This window comes from Periophthalmus magnuspinnatus, chromosome 18 (assembly GCF_009829125.3).
Source record: "Periophthalmus magnuspinnatus isolate fPerMag1 chromosome 18, fPerMag1.2.pri, whole genome shotgun sequence".
NCBI lineage: Eukaryota > Metazoa > Chordata > Actinopteri > Gobiiformes > Gobiidae > Periophthalmus > Periophthalmus magnuspinnatus.
This window is the reverse complement of record NC_047143.1, coordinates 9,188,043-9,211,323: the sequence shown is the minus strand read 5'-3', so window position 1 is coordinate 9,211,323 and position 23,281 is coordinate 9,188,043. Positions and strand designations below refer to the sequence as shown.

The 23,281-nt window shown below is 41.5% G+C and overlaps 1 protein-coding gene across 4 annotated transcripts in view; it reads left to right on the top strand.

Annotated features, from left to right (window-relative positions):
* Positions 1 to 23,281, top strand: part of fxr2 (FMR1 autosomal homolog 2) — a 43,095-nt gene that overhangs the window by 19,600 nt on the left and 214 nt on the right. For 2 of the 4 annotated variants that reach the window (XM_033983467.2, XM_033983465.2), the window contains 8 exons: positions 13,524 to 13,633; positions 14,634 to 14,720; positions 16,850 to 17,072; positions 17,670 to 17,846; positions 18,263 to 18,451; positions 18,565 to 18,669; positions 21,779 to 21,867; positions 21,948 to 23,281. The exon at positions 21,948 to 23,281 is cut by the window's right edge and continues 214 nt beyond it. In XM_033983467.2, the coding sequence (XP_033839358.1) occupies positions 13,524 to 13,633; positions 14,634 to 14,720; positions 16,850 to 17,072; positions 17,670 to 17,846; positions 18,263 to 18,451; positions 18,565 to 18,669; positions 21,779 to 21,867; positions 21,948 to 22,061 (1,094 nt within the window). In that variant the 3' untranslated portion in view covers positions 22,062 to 23,281. Of the gene's footprint in view, positions 1 to 13,523; positions 13,649 to 14,633; positions 14,721 to 16,849; positions 17,073 to 17,669; positions 17,847 to 18,262; positions 18,452 to 18,564; positions 18,670 to 21,778; positions 21,868 to 21,947 lie in introns of all 4 variants that reach the window. The other 2 variants (XM_033983466.2, XM_033983464.2) reach the window with 1 other exon arrangement.

Sequence of the window (23,281 nt, the reverse complement as noted above, 5' to 3'; positions counted from 1 at the left end):
ATATAAACACACACACATATATATACACATATACACACACACATATATACACACATATATACACACACATATATACACATATATACACACACATATATACACACACATATATACACACATATATACACACATATACATACACATATATACACACACATATATACATATATACACACACATATATCACATATACACATACACATATATACAACATATATACTACACATATATACACATATATACACACACATATATACACATATATACATACACATATATACACATATATACACACACATATATACACATATATACACACATATATACACATATATACATACACATATATACACATATATACATACACATACATACACATATATACATACACATACATACACATATATACATACACATACACATATATATACACATACATACACATATATACATACACACACACACATATATACATACACACACACACATATATACACATATATACACATATATACATACACACACACACATATATACACATATATACACATATATACATACACACACACACATATATACATACACATACACACACACACACACACACATATATACATACACATACACACACACACACACATACACATACACACACACACATATACACATACACACACACACATATATACACATACACACACACACATATATACACATACACACACACATATATACACATACACACACACACATATACACATACACACACACACATATATACACATACACACACACACATATACACATACACACACACCCCTATACACATACACACACACACATATACACACACACATATACACACACACATATACACACACACATATACACACACACATATACACACACACATATACACACACACATATACACACACATATATACACACACACACACACATATATACACACACATATATACATACACATATATACATATGCATACACATATATACACATATGCATGTATATATATATACATATAATACATATATTACATATATATATATATATATATATATATATATATGTATGTATATATATACATATGTGAGGAGCTCGGTCACATGGGAGGAGCTCAGAGTAGAGCCGCTGCTCCTACACGTTGAGAGGAACCAGTTGAGGTGGCTCGGGCATCTGCTCAGGATGCCTCCTGGACGCCTCCCTAGGGAGGTGTTCTGGGCATGTCCCACCGGGAGGAGGCCCCAGGGAAGACCCAGGACACGCTGGAGGGACTATGTCTCTCGGCTGGCCTGGGTGGGAACGCCTTGGGGTCCCACCGGAGGAGCTGGAGGAGGACGTGTCCGGGGTGAGGGAAGTCTGGGAGTCCCTGCTTAGACTGCTGCCCCCGCGACCCGGCCCCGGTTAAGCGGAAGAAAATGGATGGATGGATGGATATATATATATATATATATATATATATATAGATAGATATATATAGATATAGACAAGTTCTTGCAAAATTCTGCACTAACAGCTTCATCTGTTAAAAAAAAAAAAAAAAAAACTTGTCAAAACTTTTTTCACATGTGGCCACAAGTTAAAATAAGCTATTAGGTGTAAAGACATATGATTAATACAGTAATTAACATGGATGCATTTTTAACATGTGACAAACACTCACTGTACCTTTGATAAGATGAGAACATCTGTTTCACAATGCAATGCAATAATATTATGGAGCTTATAGTGGTATAATTAGAATTCACAGTAAAAAGTACTACCTATAATGATTTGAGTCCCAGCTCTAGACTACTGAAATCAGCTGGCGTTTAAATTGAGAAAAGGTGCATGCAAACCAGTTTAGTGCAAAGGTCTCCAGTTGCAGGTAACACAAAAGAGCTCAGGATACCTTGCGTCTTTAAGTTAAACTGAGAATTTGAGGAGAGAATTGATCACCACCGAAATATAAATTCTTCAGTATGATACATTTGGACATCTGATGCTAAAGACTGACAAAATATCTCATAAGGACGGTGCTGACAAAAATATTATAGAAATATAATCAGTGAGATTTGACAGACATTGTTCATGATATATAATAGGCCTAGGCTACATTAAGCAATATAATGTTCTGTTTTTGTAACTTTGCGTTGTGTTGGGTCCACTTAAGTCTTAAACTCTATTACTCTGAAAATGTACTAGGTAGTAACTGGTAACATTTTATAATGCCTACACATAATGGCCAAACCTCCTGGTCAAAGCCTGATCTCGTCAGAACTCTAAGCAGGGCTGAGCTTGGTTAGAACTTGGATGGGAAACAGCTGGGAATACCAGGTGCCATGGTGGGGTGCCAGTGGGAAAAATGGTCATTATGTCCTTAGGCAAGGCACTTCACCCACATTGCCTAGTACTATGAAAAGTGGTGTGTGAGTGTTGGTGGTTGTCAGAGGGGCCGATGGTGCAGATTGGCAGCCTTGCTTCCACCTGTCTATCCTAGGGCAGCTGTGGCTCCAATAGTAGTTTGCCGCTGCCAAGTGTGGAGTGAATGAAAAATGCACTGTAGGGGGGCCTTTGAGTGTCCAAAATGTGCTTTATGAATCAAATTCCTTGTTACTGTTATTTTGAACAAATATTTTATTAAGAATGGTGCAGGCTTAGTTGCTACATAATTAAGGGGTTAGAGTTATAGTATAGTATAATTGGCTACCAAGCCTAAATCATTCTTAAATCATCACTACTTTGGCACTCCCCATAGATTATCATGAACACCAAGATTAGAATTGAACAAAAAATTGAATTACTTGAAAATGTTTAGAGCAACAAAATATATCCCGTAACATATTTAATTTACTATGGAACAAAAATGTGTGCAAAAATGTATACCAAACAATGAAAAGTCCTTTATTGCCATCAGAACATGAGTGAGACAAAAAATCTGACAGTGAGGAGTCGACTGTACAACTAGCATTCCCCACACACAACACACCCACACACTTTCAAACAGGACAGAGGATATACAGGTCACAAAATGAGGTAATAAAAAGGTCCACTCGCACATGCAAACTCCAACCCAGATAAAAACTTAAACTCGTTTTTTCCAACAACACAGGTGAGCAGAAATGTTCAACAGCAGCATCTAGGTAACCCCCAAGCGTCACCCCAATTCTCCCAGTTTGAGAACCTTTGGTCACTCTTGCCATGCGAAACCAAAAAAATAAAAATATTAGGTCCCTTTCCTGACTTTTAGCAGATGAGCGGTTAAGTAGGGGTCAACACAAATTTCAAAGTTAGTGGGACATTCAAGTGTGTGAGTTAGCAGCAGTTCTAGTAGTGAGTGGAATCAATGGCTTTAGTTTTAAGTAGATGACGTTTTTTCCTCATGCGCAAGACAGGCACGTATTGTCACCCAAACGCCATGCAGGTTAGAAAAATAGACTGCACGAGACAGAAATCAACAGTTCATCTCCAGAGAAGAGTTTGATTTCATTTGGATTTTATTATTTTCTAAAGATGTGGAAATAGCAACAAAAGAAAAAATAGAACTTGAGAGCGGTAACCAAGACAACAACATGAGCAGAGAGCCGTTGAGTTATAGTTTCAAAGTCCCTCGCGCCGTTGAAACCCAGTCTGTGAGGTACGAGACAGAAGTCCTTGATCACACGTTTACGTCGACCGCTCGGAGTGATTTGCGTGCGTACCTGGTTAGAATGGGCGTGATTTTTGTTGTGGTCGTGTGTCTGTTTTTGGCTCTCGTGTTGAAGCTGTCCCACACGTTTTCGGGCCTTTCCGCTCTTACCTCTCCGAAGCACCGCATGTCCCGGAGAGGCGGCCGGCGATCTGCTTCTGTCGTAGTGGTTTTTAGCTATAGTTTCAAGACACTGTTGTGACCGCTGCCTCCTCCGACACTGAGCCGAGCTGCGGTGAGTTCTAGGTATCTCGTGAGTTTTTTTGTTTTTTTTTCTTAGCCTGTCCTGTTTTACGAGCAGTGCCGTTTTTTTGGACCCTGTGTAGGCTTAGTGGTAGTCGCTTCACCAGCACAAGCCTCTAGTAGTTACCAATTGTCCCCTCTCAGTTTTTTCCTTTTGCCAAATCTCACACGCAACCGCATACATAACCCTAGAAAGTGCCCAAATATTCTGATTTTGGCACCTCTTGTCACCTTGGCCAGCCACTCCCTCCGCTTCTTTAGCCTCTCATCCATTTTCTTTTCTCTCCGTAAAAAAAAAAACTGGAAGAACAACCTCTCCCCCCTTAAGTAACAATAGCAAACTTAATGAAGAATGTTTTTAATATATCTTTTTTTTTTTTTCAAATTCAAGGCACAATGTCTTAATATTCCAATCTCCCAGGTTCAGAGTGCGTCCCATTTGGACAGCCTGCTCGTGCGCCACTCCCTACAGCTTACACCTCTCAATACTGTAACACTGTTCGGTAGAGAGAGTGACCGCCAAGTCCAAACCAGTGATAAACAATGAACGAAATGAACAAAAATAAAAGACACAAATAAAGATTTTCTTAAACAAAAACGTCTTGTCCTGTTTCTCGTGTTTCAGTATTTCAAAATCAAGTCATATCCACCAGCTCTTTTTTGGCAAGCTAGTTGTTTTTTTTTTTAAATAAGCACTAAGTACTGATAGATAGGATAGCATACACCGTGTGGTTTTAAGTAGATGCGTTTGTCGTTTTTTTGTACTTTTTCACTCTCATAGTATGGATTCAGTATTTTGTCTCATCGGTTTAAGGTTTACGTTAATGCAAGCAGGGACAGAGTTTGCCATGAAGTCTTGCTCTAGACTTAGGTTTGTGAGAGGCGGGTGGGCTGCGTGCTTTACGACACCCGTTGACCAGGGTTAGGCCAGTGTCACCGCCTGTGTTCATGCCTTTGCTGGGGGAGCGTTTAGATGGCGTTCGCTCATCCTTCTTGGAGCTAGTCCCGTTCTCCTACAACACAAAAACATTTCAAACTTCTAAATAAATATTCTACATTATCAATGAGACTGAGTGGGCAAACAGAAATTTACCTTGGGCTCAGGTCCAGTGTGGTTCTCTTTCTGGGGCAGGTTCTGTCTGCTCTGGGATTCAGCACGAGATATGTAGTCAGCAACTGTCACTGGAAACACAGGTACAGCATGTTACACTACTGTGATGTGCACACACCTGAGGATAACTGATGATTCCCCTGGATTCACTTCACTAGTGCTCTCAGTAGTGATTTGACATTCTGTGATAGGTGAGGTGCACAAAACAGGGGCAAAAAAACAATGTACCGTGGGCTGAGGTTAGAAGACCCTTCTTTATGGGAGACTAAAAAGAAGACTAAAAAGTCAAACATACTCCAATATGTCAACTTCTAATCTAGATGTTCTGTGAACCCTATATGCCAGGGGTGGCGAACACGCGGGCGGCTCTCTGCCAATAGGAATGCGGTTCTTTGCCTTGTCTCATGTTTCACTTATTTTTTTCTCTCTTAAAACACATTCAAATCCACCAGGGCTTATTAAAACAAATAATAAACAATATATAAAAACTGATTTATCAGCTTTTTTTTACGCTGCGTCTGACACGTGACCGCTCGTCATCTGAGCAGCCGCCCGCGAACACGCGGGCGGCTCTCTGCCAATAGGAATGCGGTTCTTTGCCTTGTCTCATGTTTCACTTATTTTTTTCTCTCTTAAAACACATTCAAATCCACCAGGGCTTATTAAAACAAATAATAAACAATATATAAAAACTGATTTATCAGCTTTTTTTTACGCTGCGTCTGACACGTGACCGCTCGTCATCTGAGCAGGTTACGTCTAATGCCGGGAAAATAAGTAAACATTTCATGCGCGTGCAGACTGTTACCCTCGAGTCAAAATGGCAAAAGAAGAACAGGAAGATGCTTACTTTTTTATTGAACGGAACGGCACATCACTCTGTTTAATCTGCAATACTACAATATCACATTTCAAGGCTTCAAATCTTCAGCATCATTTTAGCTCTCTCCAGGCTCATATGGACAAGGAATTGCCCAAAGGTTCTGAACTACGCAAGCACAAACTGAGCACCTTGAAAAACCAGGTAAAAAGACTAAAATGTTTCAGCAATTGAACAAGCATGGAGAAACTGACACTTGCATCCTATAAAGTGGCGTGGAAGATTGCCCGTGCTAAAAAAAAAAAAAAAAAACGTACAACGAAGGAGAGTTTTTAAAACAGTGTTTTGTGGATGTAATTGAAACCTTGGCTCCAGATAATTAAAAAAAAATCCCACTGAGATTATCATCCCATCACTCCAACAAGGTAAGAAAATCTGTGATGTGGTTTGGAAAGAACACCTGACTTATGCTTGTGTTAATATTTTAATAAGATAAGATAAGATAAGCCTTTATTAGTCGCACAGTGGGGAAATTCCAGTATTGCACCGCACAGTTAAAGAACAGAAGGATAATGGTACATGCAATAAAACAAGATAATATATAAATAGCTTAAAATAATTTAAAAAATAAAATAAAAATATTCCATCAGTTTACATTATACAGGCCCTACATGTGTTTCTGAAGTGTGTTCAGTAGTTGTGTGTGTCAGAGAGAGACAGAGATGAACATAAAGTTTTGACTGGTGACCTCTCCTCCTCCTCCTCCTCAGCCCCTCTGTTCTCTGGTGTGCCACAGGGATCCATTTTGGGCCCCGTTTTATTTTCTCTATACATGTTGCCCTTAGGTGCTGTTATTTCAAATCACAATGTGTCCTTCCATCTGTATGCAGATGATTTACAAATCTACCTGCCAGTTGTTCCTGATTCCCCCGACAGTCTGGATTCCATCCATAGATGTCTAGATGATATCAAACTGTGGCTGTCTCAGAATTTCCTCTGCTTGAATGAGGACAAAACTGAATACATTGTGTTTGGAACATCCAGCTTGCCCAGTGTCTCAGCTCCTGGTCTTATTGCTTTGGGCCCCCATCATTTTAATCATGTTGTCAAAAACTTGGGGGTGAAATTGGACAGTGATTTAAAATTTGACAAACAAATAGACTCTGTGGTCAGAGCAAGCTTTTTTCAGCTCCGCCTCCTGGCGAAAGTGAAACCTTTCCTGAGCCGTGGTGACCTGGAGAAAGCCATCCACGCCTTTGTCAGCTCCCGCATAGACTATTGCAACGCTCTCTACGCAGGGATTAACCAAGCTGGACTTCACCGCTTACAGCTTGTGCAAAATGCTGCAGCTCGCCTCCTCACGAACAGTCGCAAACATGATCACATCATCCCTGTCCTGTACTCTTTGCACTGGCTCTTTGCATTTTAAAATTGTAATGTTTGTTTTTAATGCACTAAATGGCCTTGCACCTTCTTATCTATGTGACATTTTGACCCCTCACCAACCCAGCAGAGCTCTACGATCTGCTGGGCAACATCTGCTGGAGGTTCCCTGGTCCCGGTGCAAACAGTGGGGCGATCGATCTTTTGCAGTGGCGGGTCCAAAACTCTGGAACTCATTGCCCACAGAGTTGCGTTCCATCTCTGACCTGCCTCTGTTTAAAGCCAAACTGAAAACCTATTTATTTAGTGGCTTTCAGCACTTAGTGGCCCTGTGACTCTTTATTTTAATGATGTAATATGCTTTGTTGATTTGTATGAAGTTTATTGTTTTTAATCGTGTTTTTTAACGTTGTACAGCACTTTGGGCAGCCTGGGTTGTTAGAAGGTGCTATAGAAATAAAGTTTGATTGATTGATTGATAAAGAGCAAATGTGTGTGTGTGTGGGGGGGCGGGGGTGAGAGAAAGAGAGAGGGGAAGAGATGCTTGTGTGTGTGTGTTTATGTGTGTATGTGGGGGGTATCTGACCTCTGGGGTAGGTGCTGTGTTTACTCTGGCTAAGCTGCATTTGATGTGTGTGTTGAGGGTGGACACTTATCTTGAAATGAACAGAAGTACAATGCTTGCTGTTGTTTTGTAAGGAGAGGAGTGTTTTAAGGGAAATAATATGGTTGTAATTGTGTGTGTGTGTCTGTCTTGGCAGGTCAGTGCGTCATGTGGCTCTTTGAGGGTTACGGTTGAAAATTTTGGCTCTTTGTGCCTAACTTGTTCACCACCCTTGCTATATGCTCTTTCAAGCTTTCTGTACTGGTGAAATCAGCTGTAATCAGTTGCTTTTATGATGATATTTTATGACTGGTATAACAACCTTTCATTTATGAACTATGCAAGTATTACTGGTGAATGAAATAAAAACATACCCTCAGCCGGTTGTCTGTCGCGGCTGGCTGAACCTCCCTCAGGCCGGTTGCCACGGTTACGGCGGCGACGGCTCCGGTTGCGGCGCTGAGGTCTGGCTTCTTCATCTGGCAGTGAAATGACAAAATATAGGTCAACTCTTGCCTTGTGGACCAACAGAGCTTGATTTGACACAGAGGGTCTTAGACCAGCTAAACTCCATTGCAGCTAGGGCCATTACCCAGGCCATTCTCACTGGGGCCGCCCTGGCCATCGGACTCTGCTGCATCCATCACACTGGGGTCCTGGTCAGTGCGGCGGCGTCTAGAGCGTCTGCGCCTCTCCCCTGCACCCTCATTCACATCTCCATCAGCCAGCTCACCCTCGCCCTCCAGCAGAGAGTACGGGTTACTGTCCGGGTCCCTCAGTACTGCACATACACACATACACATTTAGGGTTTAGCCTTAAAAAACAAACATGTTTTTCAGGTATTTCGTATTCAGCTATAACATATCATTATGATTATTCAACATTTCTTTCATTGTAAACTGCAATCTTGATCTAAAAATCTAAAAAGTAATAGAAATGGGTGCTATGTCTTACTGTTCAAAAACTGCAACTGATAAACCTCCTCATAGTAACATTTCACTGTAGTACCACTTTATAGCTGAAAAATGACTTTGGTTCTTGTATGTGAAGTTAAAAAGGTTAATGTTAATAGTTAATAAAAGTGTGTTGCCTTTAAACAAGGCTCGACTAAAACACAGAATATCCACGATGGACCCCTGAGGGACCGCATAAGTGAAAGATCATAAAGCATGATAAAAAAGGAGAGCTGCAAAGCACCTGAACTGATAGAGTTGGAGGGTTTGGACACTGGCCCACCACGGCCCCGCCCTGAGCTGGAGCCTCTGCCTCGGCCGCCGCGTCTAGAGCCCCTCTCCTCACCACCGAGGCCCCGGGGCCGCTGCTCTCTGTCCACATCCTCCGACTCAGATGCATTGGATTGTTCAGAGTTTGTGCCTGTTAGAAAAAACATTCTTACTTGTAGATTTTTTTGTTTTGTTTGTTTTGATACAATTTTACGGTTGCACAGGCTTGCCATGTTGGTAGTGAAAAACATTTCCACCTTCACCAACTCAACATTTCGTGTTTTAGGGATAAACTATGCAACAAAGAATTGTGTTGGTTTTAGCGTATTTAAGAAATGTGTATTTATATGGCCAGTAAACATCAGATAACTAGAATAAAATAACCAAATAATTAGATCTGATGTTTGGTGTGTGTTTACTGCACAAAAGAAATCTGATCATCATGTGTCATCAGTGGATTTTTAGAGTAGCTGTTGTTATTTTAACATGTATGGTACTTTATGTTCCAAATACATTAAAGGATGAACAATTGTCCTTGTCAAAACCTGCACAGGTGAATAATCAGAAAGAAAAATTGCTCACATCAGATATAATATATATATATATAATATATATTTCAATAATCGGATAACTCCAGAAATCCAATAATGATCAGATCTGTGGTGTGCAGGTAAACATAGCTAATGTAATGTGTGACCCTTGAAGTTGACTGTCGACTGAGGACAGTGTTTAGAGTTTATCCTCACCATATCCGGAGTACTGGTTGTTGGTGGTGCGGCGCCCCCTGCCTCTGCCTCCGTAGGTGCGGGAGGTGTGCAGGGAGTTGCTGCTCTCGTCGGTCAGGTAACCCTTCTCCCTGTCACCGCCGGGGCCACTGTTTCTGCCACTAGGGGGGGCTCTGTACCCCACCCCGATCTGACGCAGCTGCTCGTCAATCTGCAGACGCTCCAGACGCAGCTGCTCCACCTCCTACAAGGAACACAGGGAAAGGAGCAATGCAACTGGAATTTTATACAACGGTTACTCAAGTGTCAACCAGCCTCACTAACATGCACCCCATAAGTTCCCTTGTTAAATTCCAAAAATGTACTGAAATCAAATCAAACTTTATTTATGAAGCGCTTTTCATACAAAAAAAATGTAACACAAAGTGCTTTACAAAACATTAAAATCAGTCCCACCCACCAAACCCACCCAACCACCCCACAGCCAAACAACCCAACCCCAACATATCAATAAACACAACCAAACAACCCCCCACCCCAACGCACACTCCTGCCCCCCACCCCAACACATGTTAAAATACCTTTGATTTCATTTAAAATATGTTTAATGCAATGCAATAGGCTGGATAAAGATGAACCAGATGAGAGAGCGCCACCAGAGGAACCATCTGCACCAGGAGCAAGGTCACCCGCAGCCACAGGATACCAGCCCAGGGCCCAGAGAAGAGATGAGGTCAAGACCAAACCTCCAGGGCCCACGAGCCAGGGCCCAGCAGCCACAGCCAACCACAGCTCCCGGTGCAGAGGGCTCCTCAGAGGAAACACTGGCAAATCTAAAATTATTAAAAATAATAAAATAAGTCAAAACTAAACAAGTAAATAAAACATAAGTAAAACATAAACACACTAGCCAGCCTAAATAAGACTAAATAAATAGAGAAGTAAACTAAAATGATAAATACTAATCAAAAGCTATGCTAAAAAGATGGGTCTTGAGCCTGCTTTTAAAAACCTGAATGTTCTCTGCGGCCCTGAACTTTTTCAGATTGAGAATTAAGTTGTGGTGACATAATTCTACCACTAGGTGTCAGTAAAGCCCATAAAGCGCTTCAAAATGACAAAAATCTTGGTTTTTTTTTTCTTGTTCATTCTCCACAAAGTCCAATTTTACTGGGCATTTAGCTGACAAATACGTCGACTGAGACATCATAGTATTGCTTCTGATGAATAAATCGATACTTAAAATTTCTCCAAAAATTATATAAATAAATATCCAGGAAGATAGTATCTTTTATAAAAAGGAGTTACAGTGCGCACATACATATATATATATATATATATATATATACACACACACACATACATCCATACACACCCCTCATTGATCACTATTGGATTGATAATGCAATAGGATTACTTGATTGAGGATTGAAACAAAAATCATTGGTATTGCCCACCACTACCACACAATTTTATACTATTTTAAAATGACTAAACAACAACTTTCTTTCAATTGCTGGGTTTCAGATGAGACCACAGCATTATACAGACCAATAATATTTAATATGCAAAATTTAATATAGTGAGTTATAGTGTCGTCACTAACAAATGACCAGGTTTAACATTTGTGGAATCAATCAAGGAAAACCGGTCCTTTCTCCCGTTGAAGTATGCCATCATCACATTCTAGAAAACTCCAATACAAGATAACCGGAGTTGCATTTTGTACGGAATAGATTACTTAATGCAGGGGTGTCAAACTCAATTTCAATGGGAAAGCTACACAACAACCTACCTACAAAGCAGTTCAGCACAACTTTAGGAGAACTTCCACTATCTGGAAAAATGGTTTGACCACTTTCTAAATCCCTGTTTAGAAGTCTGGGAGGAGAAAATAATTGGAGAGGTGACTTCCTTGTAAACCATGTGTTCGTATGGGATCTGGCAGCAGTGCACAGACAGCAAGTTTGATCTTAGCCTCTCACCTCGGCAGCTGCCTCACCCCATGACAGCTGCAGCTCAGGGGGGCCAGTGGAGGGGTCTGGAGGGGGTGAGAAGGAAGTGAGGCTAGGGGTATTTATGGAAGCCTCCTCCTGCTCCCTCCCTCCTCTCCTGATAGCTGGTAATCTAAACTCAGGAATCTACCCCCCCAACCTACAAATGGCAGGAGCTATTTATAAAAGCACACGAGGTAAGGGTAAAATGTGGCACCCTCAGCAGCTCCGATCACAGAAGGAGACAGGTGTGGGAAAAAAGTGCTCTAAAAGTATTTAAAAAACTGAAGTGGAATTTTAGGTTTTTCTGAATCTGAAGTAGGTGGGGTGAACTGAGGTGTGTTGGGAATAAGCGATGCCCTCTTGTGGTAAGGCAGACTGACCTGTAGATAGGACACGTGGTACTCCAGCAGGGCCTGAGCATTACTGATGTTCTCTTTAGTGCCCACGAACACGAATGGAACCATGCCCTGAAGATGGGAAAGATGGTTAGTCAACATAATCACAGATTCCATAATGGCTATACACATTATTTGATCCCATTTTGTGACATATTTGATTGGAATTACATGTAGAAAGTTCCTAAAATTCTAAACACAAATTTCTACTTTTACTTTTACTTTTTAGAAGGGCTGAGAAATGTCATTTTAAAAGGTGCACTATGAAACATTTCTCATGGAGGGTCGACCACCAGCTTGTTTCCGAGATGTTGTTATGGCTTTGGCTAGAATGTTTTACAGTACAGCATAAACCCATCGGTCACCATGAAGACAATACAGTGATGCTACTACGTCAAGTTACTGGCCAGATCTCTGAAGAGACAAAGCAAGTCCTTAAAAGGTATTTCTTTGCAATAGGAACACCTGTAACTGAACGCAAAATTAAATGCCATTCTGTGGAACATTATCTCCATAGAGACAAGCGGGTGACGAACCTTCCGCCAACAAAGTTACAAAGTGCACCTTGAGTAGACATTCAATTGTTAAATTGTGATTGATCAGCTTGCAGCTTTTTAAATTGTGAAATCTACAGCCAATCTCCCAACAGTAAGAGCATGTGGTTTGGAGTTTTTTGGGTTTTTAAAAACTTTTTTTTATTAAAGGGTACTACTTAAAAGTCTGTCTTCTTCATGAAAGCCATATTTTTCCACATACATGTGTAAATTTTTTTGTCTAGCACTAATGGGCATGCAATGTTTTATAATTTTCTGTTGTGTTATCCACTTAGTTTAACACCAGTAGTTTTCACAAGTGCTGCCATCTTGACTGACGCATACAGCACAGGGGACAACAACAGTGACAAGGCAAGCAGAGCAAAAGTGTGTGAGTGCATACAGCACAGGGAATATGTACATGCGGCTGTAGGAGGAGGGGGAGGACTGGGAGGAGGAAGAATAGGAGGAAGAAGAGAAGGAGGAGAGGGGATAAAGACCAGGGGCTTCCGAGCGGTTCATTCACCTGTTGGCTGCCTACCTCCTCACGGGGAAGCTTTTTGTCATTGTCCCCCTCGATCCTGACGCGCACCACTCCGGATTTGTCCACAATCTCCTGGATCACTTTACCATTTTTGCCAATGACTTTGCCTAAAATACAAAAAACTGAATTATATATATATATATATATATATATATATATATATATATATATATATATATATATAATATATATATAAATATAATATAATATATAATATATAATATATATATAATATAATTCAGTTTTTTGTATTTTAGGCAAAGTCATTGGCAAAAATGGTAAAGTGATCCAGGAGATTGTGGACAAATCCGGAGTGGTGCGCGTCAGGATCGAGGGGGACAATGACAAAAAGCTTCCCCGTGAGGAGGTAGGCAGCCAACAGGTGAATGAACCGCTCGGAAGCCCCTGGTCTTTATCCCCTCTCCTCCTTCTCTTCTTCCTCCTATTCTTCCTCCTCCCAGTCCTCCCCCTCCTCCTACAGCCGCATGTACATATTCCCTGTGCTGTATGCACTCACACACTTTTGCTCTGCTTGCCTTGTCACTGTTGTCCCCTGTGCTGTATGCGTCAGTCAAGATGGCAGCACTTGTGAAAACTACTGGTGTTAAACTAAGTGGATAACACAACAGAAAATTATAAAACATTGCATGCCCATTAGTGCTAGACAAAAAAATTTACACATGTATGTGGAAAAATATGGCTTTCATGAAGAAGACAGACTTTTAAGTAGTACCCTTTAATAAAAAAAAGTTTTTAAAAAACCCAAAAAACTCCAAACCACATGCTCTTACTGTTGGGAGATTGGCTGTAGATTTCACAATTTAAAAAGCTGCAAGCTGATCAATCACAATTTAACAATTGAATGTCTACTCAAGGTGCACTTTGTAACTTTGTTGGCGGAAGGTTCGTCACCCGCTTGCCTCTATGGAGATAATGTTCCACAGAATGGCATTTAATTTTGCGTTCAGTTACAGGTGTTCCTATTGCAAAGAAATACCTTTTAAGGACTTGCTTTGTCTCTTCAGAGATCTGGCCAGTAACTTGACGTAGTAGCATCACTGTATTGTCTTCATGGTGACCGATGGGTTTATGCTGTACTGTAAAACATTCTAGCCAAAGCCATAACAACATCTCGGAAACAAGCTGGTGGTCGACCCTCCATGAGAAATGTTTCATAGTGCACCTTTTAAAATGACATTTCTCAGCCCTTCTAAAAAGTAAAAGTAAAAGTAGAAATTTGTGTTTAGAATTTTAGGAACTTTCTACATGTAATTCCAATCAAATATGTCACAAAATGGGATCAAATAATGTGTATAGCCATTATGGAATCTGTGATTATGTTGACTAACCATCTTTCCCATCTTCAGGGCATGGTTCCATTCGTGTTCGTGGGCACTAAAGAGAACATCAGTAATGCTCAGGCCCTGCTGGAGTACCACGTGTCCTATCTACAGGTCAGTCTGCCTTACCACAAGAGGGCATCGCTTATTCCCAACCACACCTCAGTTCACCCCACCTACTTCAGATTCAGAAAAACCTAAAATTCCACTTCAGTTTTTTAAATACTTTTAGAGCACTTTTTTCCCACACCTGTCTCCTTCTGTGATCGGAGCTGCTGAGGGTGCCACATTTTACCCTTACCTCGTGTGCTTTTATAAATAGCTCCTGCCATTTGTAGGTTGGGGGGGTAGATTCCTGAGTTTAGATTACCAGCTATCAGGAGAGGAGGGAGGGAGCAGGAGGAGGCTTCCATAAATACCCCTAGCCTCACTTCCTTCTCACCCCCTCCAGACCCCTCCACTGGCCCCCCTGAGCTGCAGCTGTCATGGGGTGAGGCAGCTGCCGAGGTGAGAGGCTAAGATCAAACTTGCTGTCTGTGCACTGCTGCCAGATCCCATACGAACACATGGTTTACAAGGAAGTCACCTCTCCAATTATTTTCTCCTCCCAGACTTCTAAACAGGGATTTAGAAAGTGGTCAAACCATTTTTCCAGATAGTGGAAGTTCTCCTAAAGTTGTGCTGAACTGCTTTGTAGGTAGGTTGTTGTGTAGCTTTCCCATTGAAATTGAGTTTGACACCCCTGCATTAAGTAATCTATTCCGTACAAAATGCAACTCCGGTTATCTTGTATTGGAGTCTAGAATGTGATGATGGCATACTTCAACGGGAGCAAGGACCGGTTTTCCTTGATTGATTCCACAAATGTTAAACCTGGTCATTTGTTAGTGACGACACTATAACTCACTATATTAAATTTTGCATATTAAATATTATTGGTCTGTATAATGCTGTGGTCTCATCTGAAACCCAGCAATTGAAAGAAAGTTGTTGTTTAGTCATTTTAAAATAGTATAAAATTGTGTGGTAGTGGTGGGCAATACCAATGATTTTTGTTTCAATCCTCAATCAAGTAATCCTATTGCATTATCGATCCAATAGTGATCAATGAGGGGTGTGTATGGATGTATGTGTGTGTGTGTATATATATATATATATATATATATGTATGTGCGCACTGTAACTCCTTTTTATAAAAGATACTATCTTCCTGGATATTTATTTATATAATTTTTGGAGAAATTTTAAGTATCGATTTATTCATCAGAAGCAATACTATGATGTCTCAGTCGACGTATTTGTCAGCTAAATGCCCAGTAAAATTGGACTTTGTGGAGAATGAACAAGAAAAAAAAAACCAAGATTTTTGTCATTTTGAAGCGCTTTATGGGCTTTACTGACACCTAGTGGTAGAATTATGTCACCACAACTTAATTCTCAATCTGAAAAAGTTCAGGGCCGCAGAGAACATTCAGGTTTTTAAAAGCAGGCTCAAGACCCATCTTTTTAGCATAGCTTTTGATTAGTATTTATCATTTTAGTTTACTTCTCTATTTATTTAGTCTTATTTAGGCTGGCTAGTGTGTTTATGTTTTACTTATGTTTTATTTACTTGTTTAGTTTTGACTTATTTTATTATTTTTAATAATTTTAGATTTGCCAGTGTTTCCTCTGAGGAGCCCTCTGCACCGGGAGCTGTGGTTGGCTGTGGCTGCTGGGCCCTGGCTCGTGGGCCCTGGAGGTTTGGTCTTGACCTCATCTCTTCTCTGGGCCCTGGGCTGGTATCCTGTGGCTGCGGGTGACCTTGCTCCTGGTGCAGATGGTTCCTCTGGTGGCGCTCTCTCATCTGGTTCATCTTTATCCAGCCTATTGCATTGCATTAAACATATTTTAAATGAAATCAAAGGTATTTTAACATGTGTTGGGGTGGGGGGCAGGAGTGTGCGTTGGGGTGGGGGGTTGTTTGGTTGTGTTTATTGATATGTTGGGGTTGGGTTGTTTGGCTGTGGGGTGGTTGGGTGGGTTTGGTGGGTGGGACTGATTTTAATGTTTTGTAAAGCACTTTGTGTTACATTTTTTTTGTATGAAAAGCGCTTCATAAATAAAGTTTGATTTGATTTCAGTACATTTTTGGAATTTAACAAGGGAACTTATGGGGTGCATGTTAGTGAGGCTGGTTGACACTTGAGTAACCGTTGTATAAAATTCCAGTTGCATTGCTCCTTTCCCTGTGTTCTTTGTAGGAGGTGGAGCAGCTGCGTCTGGAGCGTCTGCAGATTGACGAGCAGCTGCGTCAGATCGGGGTGGGGTACAGAGCCCCCCCTAGTGGCAGAAACAGTGGCCCCGGCGGTGACAGGGAGAAGGGTTACCTGACCGACGAGAGCAGCAACTCCCTGCACACCTCCCGCACCTACGGAGGCAGAGGCAGGGGGCGCCGCACCACCAACAACCAGTACTCCGGATATGGTGAGGATAAACTCTAAACACTGTCCTCAGTCGACAGTCAACTTCAAGGGTCACACATTACATTAGCTATGTTTACCTGCACACCACAGATCTGATCATTATTGGATTTCTGGAGTTATCCGATTATTGAAATATATATTATATATATATATATATTATATCTGATGTGAGCAATTTTTCTTTCTGATTATTCACCTGTGCAGGTTTTGACAAGGACAATTGTTCATCCTTTAATGTATTTGGAACATAAAGTACCATACATGTTAAAATAACAACAGCTACTCTAAAAATCCACTGATGACACATGATGATCAGATTTCTTTTGTGCAGTAAACACACACCAAACATCAGATCTAATTATTTGGTTATTTTATTCTAGTTATCTGATGTTTACTGGCCATATAAATACACATTTCTTAAATACGCTAAAACCAACACAATTCTTTGTTGCATAGTTTATCCCTAAAACACGAAATGTTGAGTTGGTGAAGGTGGAAATGTTTTTCACTACCAACATGGCAAGCCTGTGCAACCGTAAAATTGTATCAAAACAAACAAAACAAAAAAATCTACAAGTAAGAATGTTTTTTCTAACAGGCACAAACTCTGAACAATCCAATGCATCTGAGTCGGAGGATGTGGACAGAGAGCAGCGGCCCCGGGGCCTCGGTGGTGAGGAGAGGGGCTCTAGACGCGGCGGCCGAGGCAGAGGCTCCAGCTCAGGGCGGGGCCGTGGTGGGCCAGTGTCCAAACCCTCCAACTCTATCAGTTCAGGTGCTTTGCAGCTCTCCTTTTTTATCATGCTTTATGATCTTTCACTCATGCGGTCCCTCAGGGGTCCATCGTGGATATTCTGTGTTTTAGTCGAGCCTTGTTTAAAGGCAACACACTTTTATTAACTATTACATTAACCTTTTTAACTTCACATACAAGAACCAAAGTCATTTTTCAGCTATAAAGTGGTACTACAGTGAAATGTTACTATGAGGAGGTTTATCAGTTGCAGTTTTTGAACAGTAAGACATAGCACCCATTTCTATTACTTTTTAGATTTTTAGATCAAGATTGCAGTTTACAATGAAAGAAATGTTGAATAATCATAATGATATGTTATAGCTGAATACGAAATACCTGAAAAACATGTTTGTTTTTTAAGGCTAAACCCTAAATGTGTATGTGTGTATGTGCAGTACTGAGGGACCCGGACAGTAACCCGTACTCTCTGCTGGAGGGCGAGGGTGAGCTGGCTGATGGAGATGTGAATGAGGGTGCAGGGGAGAGGCGCAGACGCTCTAGACGCCGCCGCACTGACCAGGACCCCAGTGTGATGGATGCAGCAGAGTCCGATGGCCAGGGCGGCCCCAGTGAGAATGGCCTGGGTAATGGCCCTAGCTGCAATGGAGTTTAGCTGGTCTAAGACCCTCTGTGTCAAATCAAGCTCTGTTGGTCCACAAGGCAAGAGTTGACCTATATTTTGTCATTTCACTGCCAGATGAAGAAGCCAGACCTCAGCGCCGCAACCGGAGCCGTCGCCGCCGTAACCGTGGCAACCGGCCTGAGGGAGGTTCAGCCAGCCGCGACAGACAACCGGCTGAGGGTATGTTTTTATTTCATTCACCAGTAATACTTGCATAGTTCATAAATGAAAGGTTGTTATACCAGTCATAAAATATCATCATAAAAGCAACTGATTACAGCTGATTTCACCAGTACAGAAAGCTTGAAAGAGCATATAGCAAGGGTGGTGAACAAGTTAGGCACAAAGAGCCAAAATTTTCAACCGTAACCCTCAAAGAGCCACATGACGCACTGACCTGCCAAGACAGACACACACACACAATTACAACCATATTATTTCCCTTAAAACACTCCTCTCCTTACAAAACAACAGCAAGCATTGTACTTCTGTTCATTTCAAGATAAGTGTCCACCCTCAACACACACATCAAATGCAGCTTAGCCAGAGTAAACACAGCACCTACCCCAGAGGTCAGATACCCCCCACATACACACATAAACACACACACACAAGCATCTCTTCCCCTCTCTCTTTCTCTCACTCCCCCCCCCACACACACACACACATTTGCTCTTTATCAATCAATCAATCAAACTTTATTTCTATAGCACCTTCTAACAACCCAGGCTGCCCAAAGTGCTGTACAACGTTAAAAAACACTATTAAAAACAATAAACTTCATACAAATCAACAAAGCATATTACATCATTAAAATAAAGAGTCACAGGGCCACTAAGTGCTGAAAGCCACTAAATAAATAGGTTTTCAGTTTGGCTTTAAACAGAGGCAGGTCAGAGATGGAACGCAACTCTGTGGGCAATGAGTTCCAGAGTTTTGGACCCGCCACTGCAAAAGATCGATCGCCCCACTGTTTGCACCGGGACCAGGGAACCTCCAGCAGATGTTGCCCAGCAGATCGTAGAGCTCTGCTGGGTTGGTGAGGGGTCAAAATGTCACATAGATAAGAAGGTGCAAGGCCATTTAGTGCATTAAAAACAAACATTACAATTTTAAAATGCAAAGAGCCAGTGCAAAGAGTACAGGACAGGGATGATGTGATCATGTTTGCGACTGTTCGTGAGGAGGTGAGCTGCAGCATTTTGCACAAGCTGTAAGCGGTGAAGTCCAGCTTGGTTAATCCCTGCGTAGAGAGCGTTGCAATAGTCTATGCGGGAGCTGACAAAGGCGTGGATGGCTTTCTCCAGGTCACCACGGCTCAGGAAAGGTTTCACTTTCGCCAGGAGGCGGAGCTGAAAAAAGCTTGCTCTGACCACAGAGTCTATTTGTTTGTCAAATTTTAAATCACTGTCCAATTTCACCCCCAAGTTTTTGACAACATGATTAAAATGATGGGGGCCCAAAGCAATAAGACCAGGAGCTGAGACACTGGGCAAGCTGGATGTTCCAAACACAATGTATTCAGTTTTGTCCTCATTCAAGCAGAGGAAATTCTGAGACAGCCACAGTTTGATATCATCTAGACATCTATGGATGGAATCCAGACTGTCGGGGGAATCAGGAACAACTGGCAGGTAGATTTGTAAATCATCTGCATACAGATGGAAGGACACATTGTGATTTGAAATAACAGCACCTAAGGGCAACATGTATAGAGAAAATAAAACGGGGCCCAAAATGGATCCCTGTGGCACACCAGAGAACAGAGGGGCTGAGGAGGAGGAGGAGGAGAGGTCACCAGTCAAAACTTTATGTTCATCTCTGTCTCTCTCTGACACACACAACTACTGAACACACTTCAGAAACACATGTAGGGCCTGTATAATGTAAACTGATGGAATATTTTTATTTTATTTTTTAAATTATTTTAAGCTATTTATATATTATCTTGTTTTATTGCATGTACCATTATCCTTCTGTTCTTTAACTGTGCGGTGCAATACTGGAATTTCCCCACTGTGCGACTAATAAAGGCTTATCTTATCTTATCTTATTAAAATATTAACACAAGCATAAGTCAGGTGTTCTTTCCAAACCACATCACAGATTTTCTTACCTTGTTGGAGTGATGGGATGATAATCTCAGTGGGATTTTTTTTTAATTATCTGGAGCCAAGGTTTCAATTACATCCACAAAACACTGTTTTAAAAACTCTCCTTCGTTGTACGTTTTTTTTTTTTTTTTTAGCACGGGCAATCTTCCACGCCACTTTATAGGATGCAAGTGTCAGTTTCTCCATGCTTGTTCAATTGCTGAAACATTTTAGTCTTTTTACCTGGTTTTTCAAGGTGCTCAGTTTGTGCTTGCGTAGTTCAGAACCTTTGGGCAATTCCTTGTCCATATGAGCCTGGAGAGAGCTAAAATGACACTGAAGATTTGAATCCTTGAAATGTGATATTGTAGTATTGCAGATTAAACAGAGTGATGTGCCGTTCCGTTCAATAAAAAAGTAAGCATCTTCCTGTTCTTCTTTTGCCATTTTGACTCGAGGGTAACAGTCTGCACGCGCATGAAATGTTTACTTATTTTCCCGGCATTAGACGTAACCTGCTCAGATGACGAGCGGTCACGTGTCAGACGCAGCGTAAAAAAAAGCTGATAAATCAGTTTTTATATATTGTTTATTATTTGTTTTAATAAGCCCTGGTGGATTTGAATGTGTTTTAAGAGAGAAAAAAATAAGTGAAACATGAGACAAGGCAAAGAACCGCATTCCTATTGGCAGAGAGCCGCCCGCGTGTTCGCGGGCGGCTGCTCAGATGACGAGCGGTCACGTGTCAGACGCAGCGTAAAAAAAAGCTGATAAATCAGTTTTTATATATTGTTTATTATTTGTTTTAATAAGCCCTGGTGGATTTGAATGTGTTTTAAGAGAGAAAAAAATAAGTGAAACATGAGACAAGGCAAAGAACCGCATTCCTATTGGCAGAGAGCCGCCCGCGTGTTCGCCACCCCTGGCATATAGGGTTCACAGAACATCTAGATTAGAAGTTGACATATTGGAGTATGTTTGACTTTTTAGTCTTCTTTTTAGTCTCCCATAAAGAAGGGTCTTCTAACCTCAGCCCACGGTACATTGTTTTTTTGCCCCTGTTTTGTGCACCTCACCTATCACAGAATGTCAAATCACTACTGAGAGCACTAGTGAAGTGAATCCAGGGGAATCATCAGTTATCCTCAGGTGTGTGCACATCACAGTAGTGTAACATGCTGTACCTGTGTTTCCAGTGACAGTTGCTGACTACATATCTCGTGCTGAATCCCAGAGCAGACAGAACCTGCCCCAGAAAGAGAACCACACTGGACCTGAGCCCAAGGTAAATTTCTGTTTGCCCACTCAGTCTCATTGATAATGTAGAATATTTATTTAGAAGTTTGAAATGTTTTTGTGTTGTAGGAGAACGGGACTAGCTCCAAGAAGGATGAGCGAACGCCATCTAAACGCTCCCCCAGCAAAGGCATGAACACAGGCGGTGACACTGGCCTAACCCTGGTCAACGGGGTGTCGTAAAGCACGCAGCCCACCCGCCTCTCACAAACCTAAGTCTAGAGCAAGACTTCATGGCAAACTCTGTCCCTGCTTGCATTAACGTAAACCTTAAACCGATGAGACAAAATACTGAATCCATACTATGAGAGTGAAAAAGTACAAAAAAACGACAAACGCATCTACTTAAAACCACACGGTGTATGCTATCCTATCTATCAGTACTTAGTGCTTATTTAAAAAAAAAAAACAACTAGCTTGCCAAAAAAGAGCTGGTGGATATGACTTGATTTTGAAATACTGAAACACGAGAAACAGGACAAGACGTTTTTGTTTAAGAAAATCTTTATTTGTGTCTTTTATTTTTGTTCATTTCGTTCATTGTTTATCACTGGTTTGGACTTGGCGGTCACTCTCTCTACCGAACAGTGTTACAGTATTGAGAGGTGTAAGCTGTAGGGAGTGGCGCACGAGCAGGCTGTCCAAATGGGACGCACTCTGAACCTGGGAGATTGGAATATTAAGACATTGTGCCTTGAATTTGAAAAAAAAAAAAAAGATATATTAAAAACATTCTTCATTAAGTTTGCTATTGTTACTTAAGGGGGGAGAGGTTGTTCTTCCAGTTTTTTTTGTTTTACGGAGAGAAAAGAAAATGGATGAGAGGCTAAAGAAGCGGAGGGAGTGGCTGGCCAAGGTGACAAGAGGTGCCAAAATCAGAATATTTGGGCACTTTCTAGGGTTATGTATGCGGTTGCGTGTGAGATTTGGCAAAAGGAAAAAACTGAGAGGGGACAATTGGTAACTACTAGAGGCTTGTGCTGGTGAAGCGACTACCACTAAGCCTACACAGGGTCCAAAAAAACGGCACTGCTCGTAAAACAGGACAGGCTAAGAAAAAAAAACTAAAAAAACTCACGAGATACCTAGAACTCACCGCAGCTCGGCTCAGTGTCGGAGGAGGCAGCGGTCACAACAGTGTCTTGAAACTATAGCTAAAAACCACTACGACAGAAGCAGATCGCCGGCCGCCTCTCCGGGACATGCGGTGCTTCGGAGAGGTAAGAGCGGAAAGGCCCGAAAACGTGTGGGACAGCTTCAACACGAGAGCCAAAAACAGACACACGACCACAACAAAAATCACGCCCATTCTAACCAGGTACGCACGCAAATCACTCCGAGCGGTCGACGTAAACGTGTGATCAAGGACTTCTGTCTCGTACCTCACAGACTGGGTTTCAACG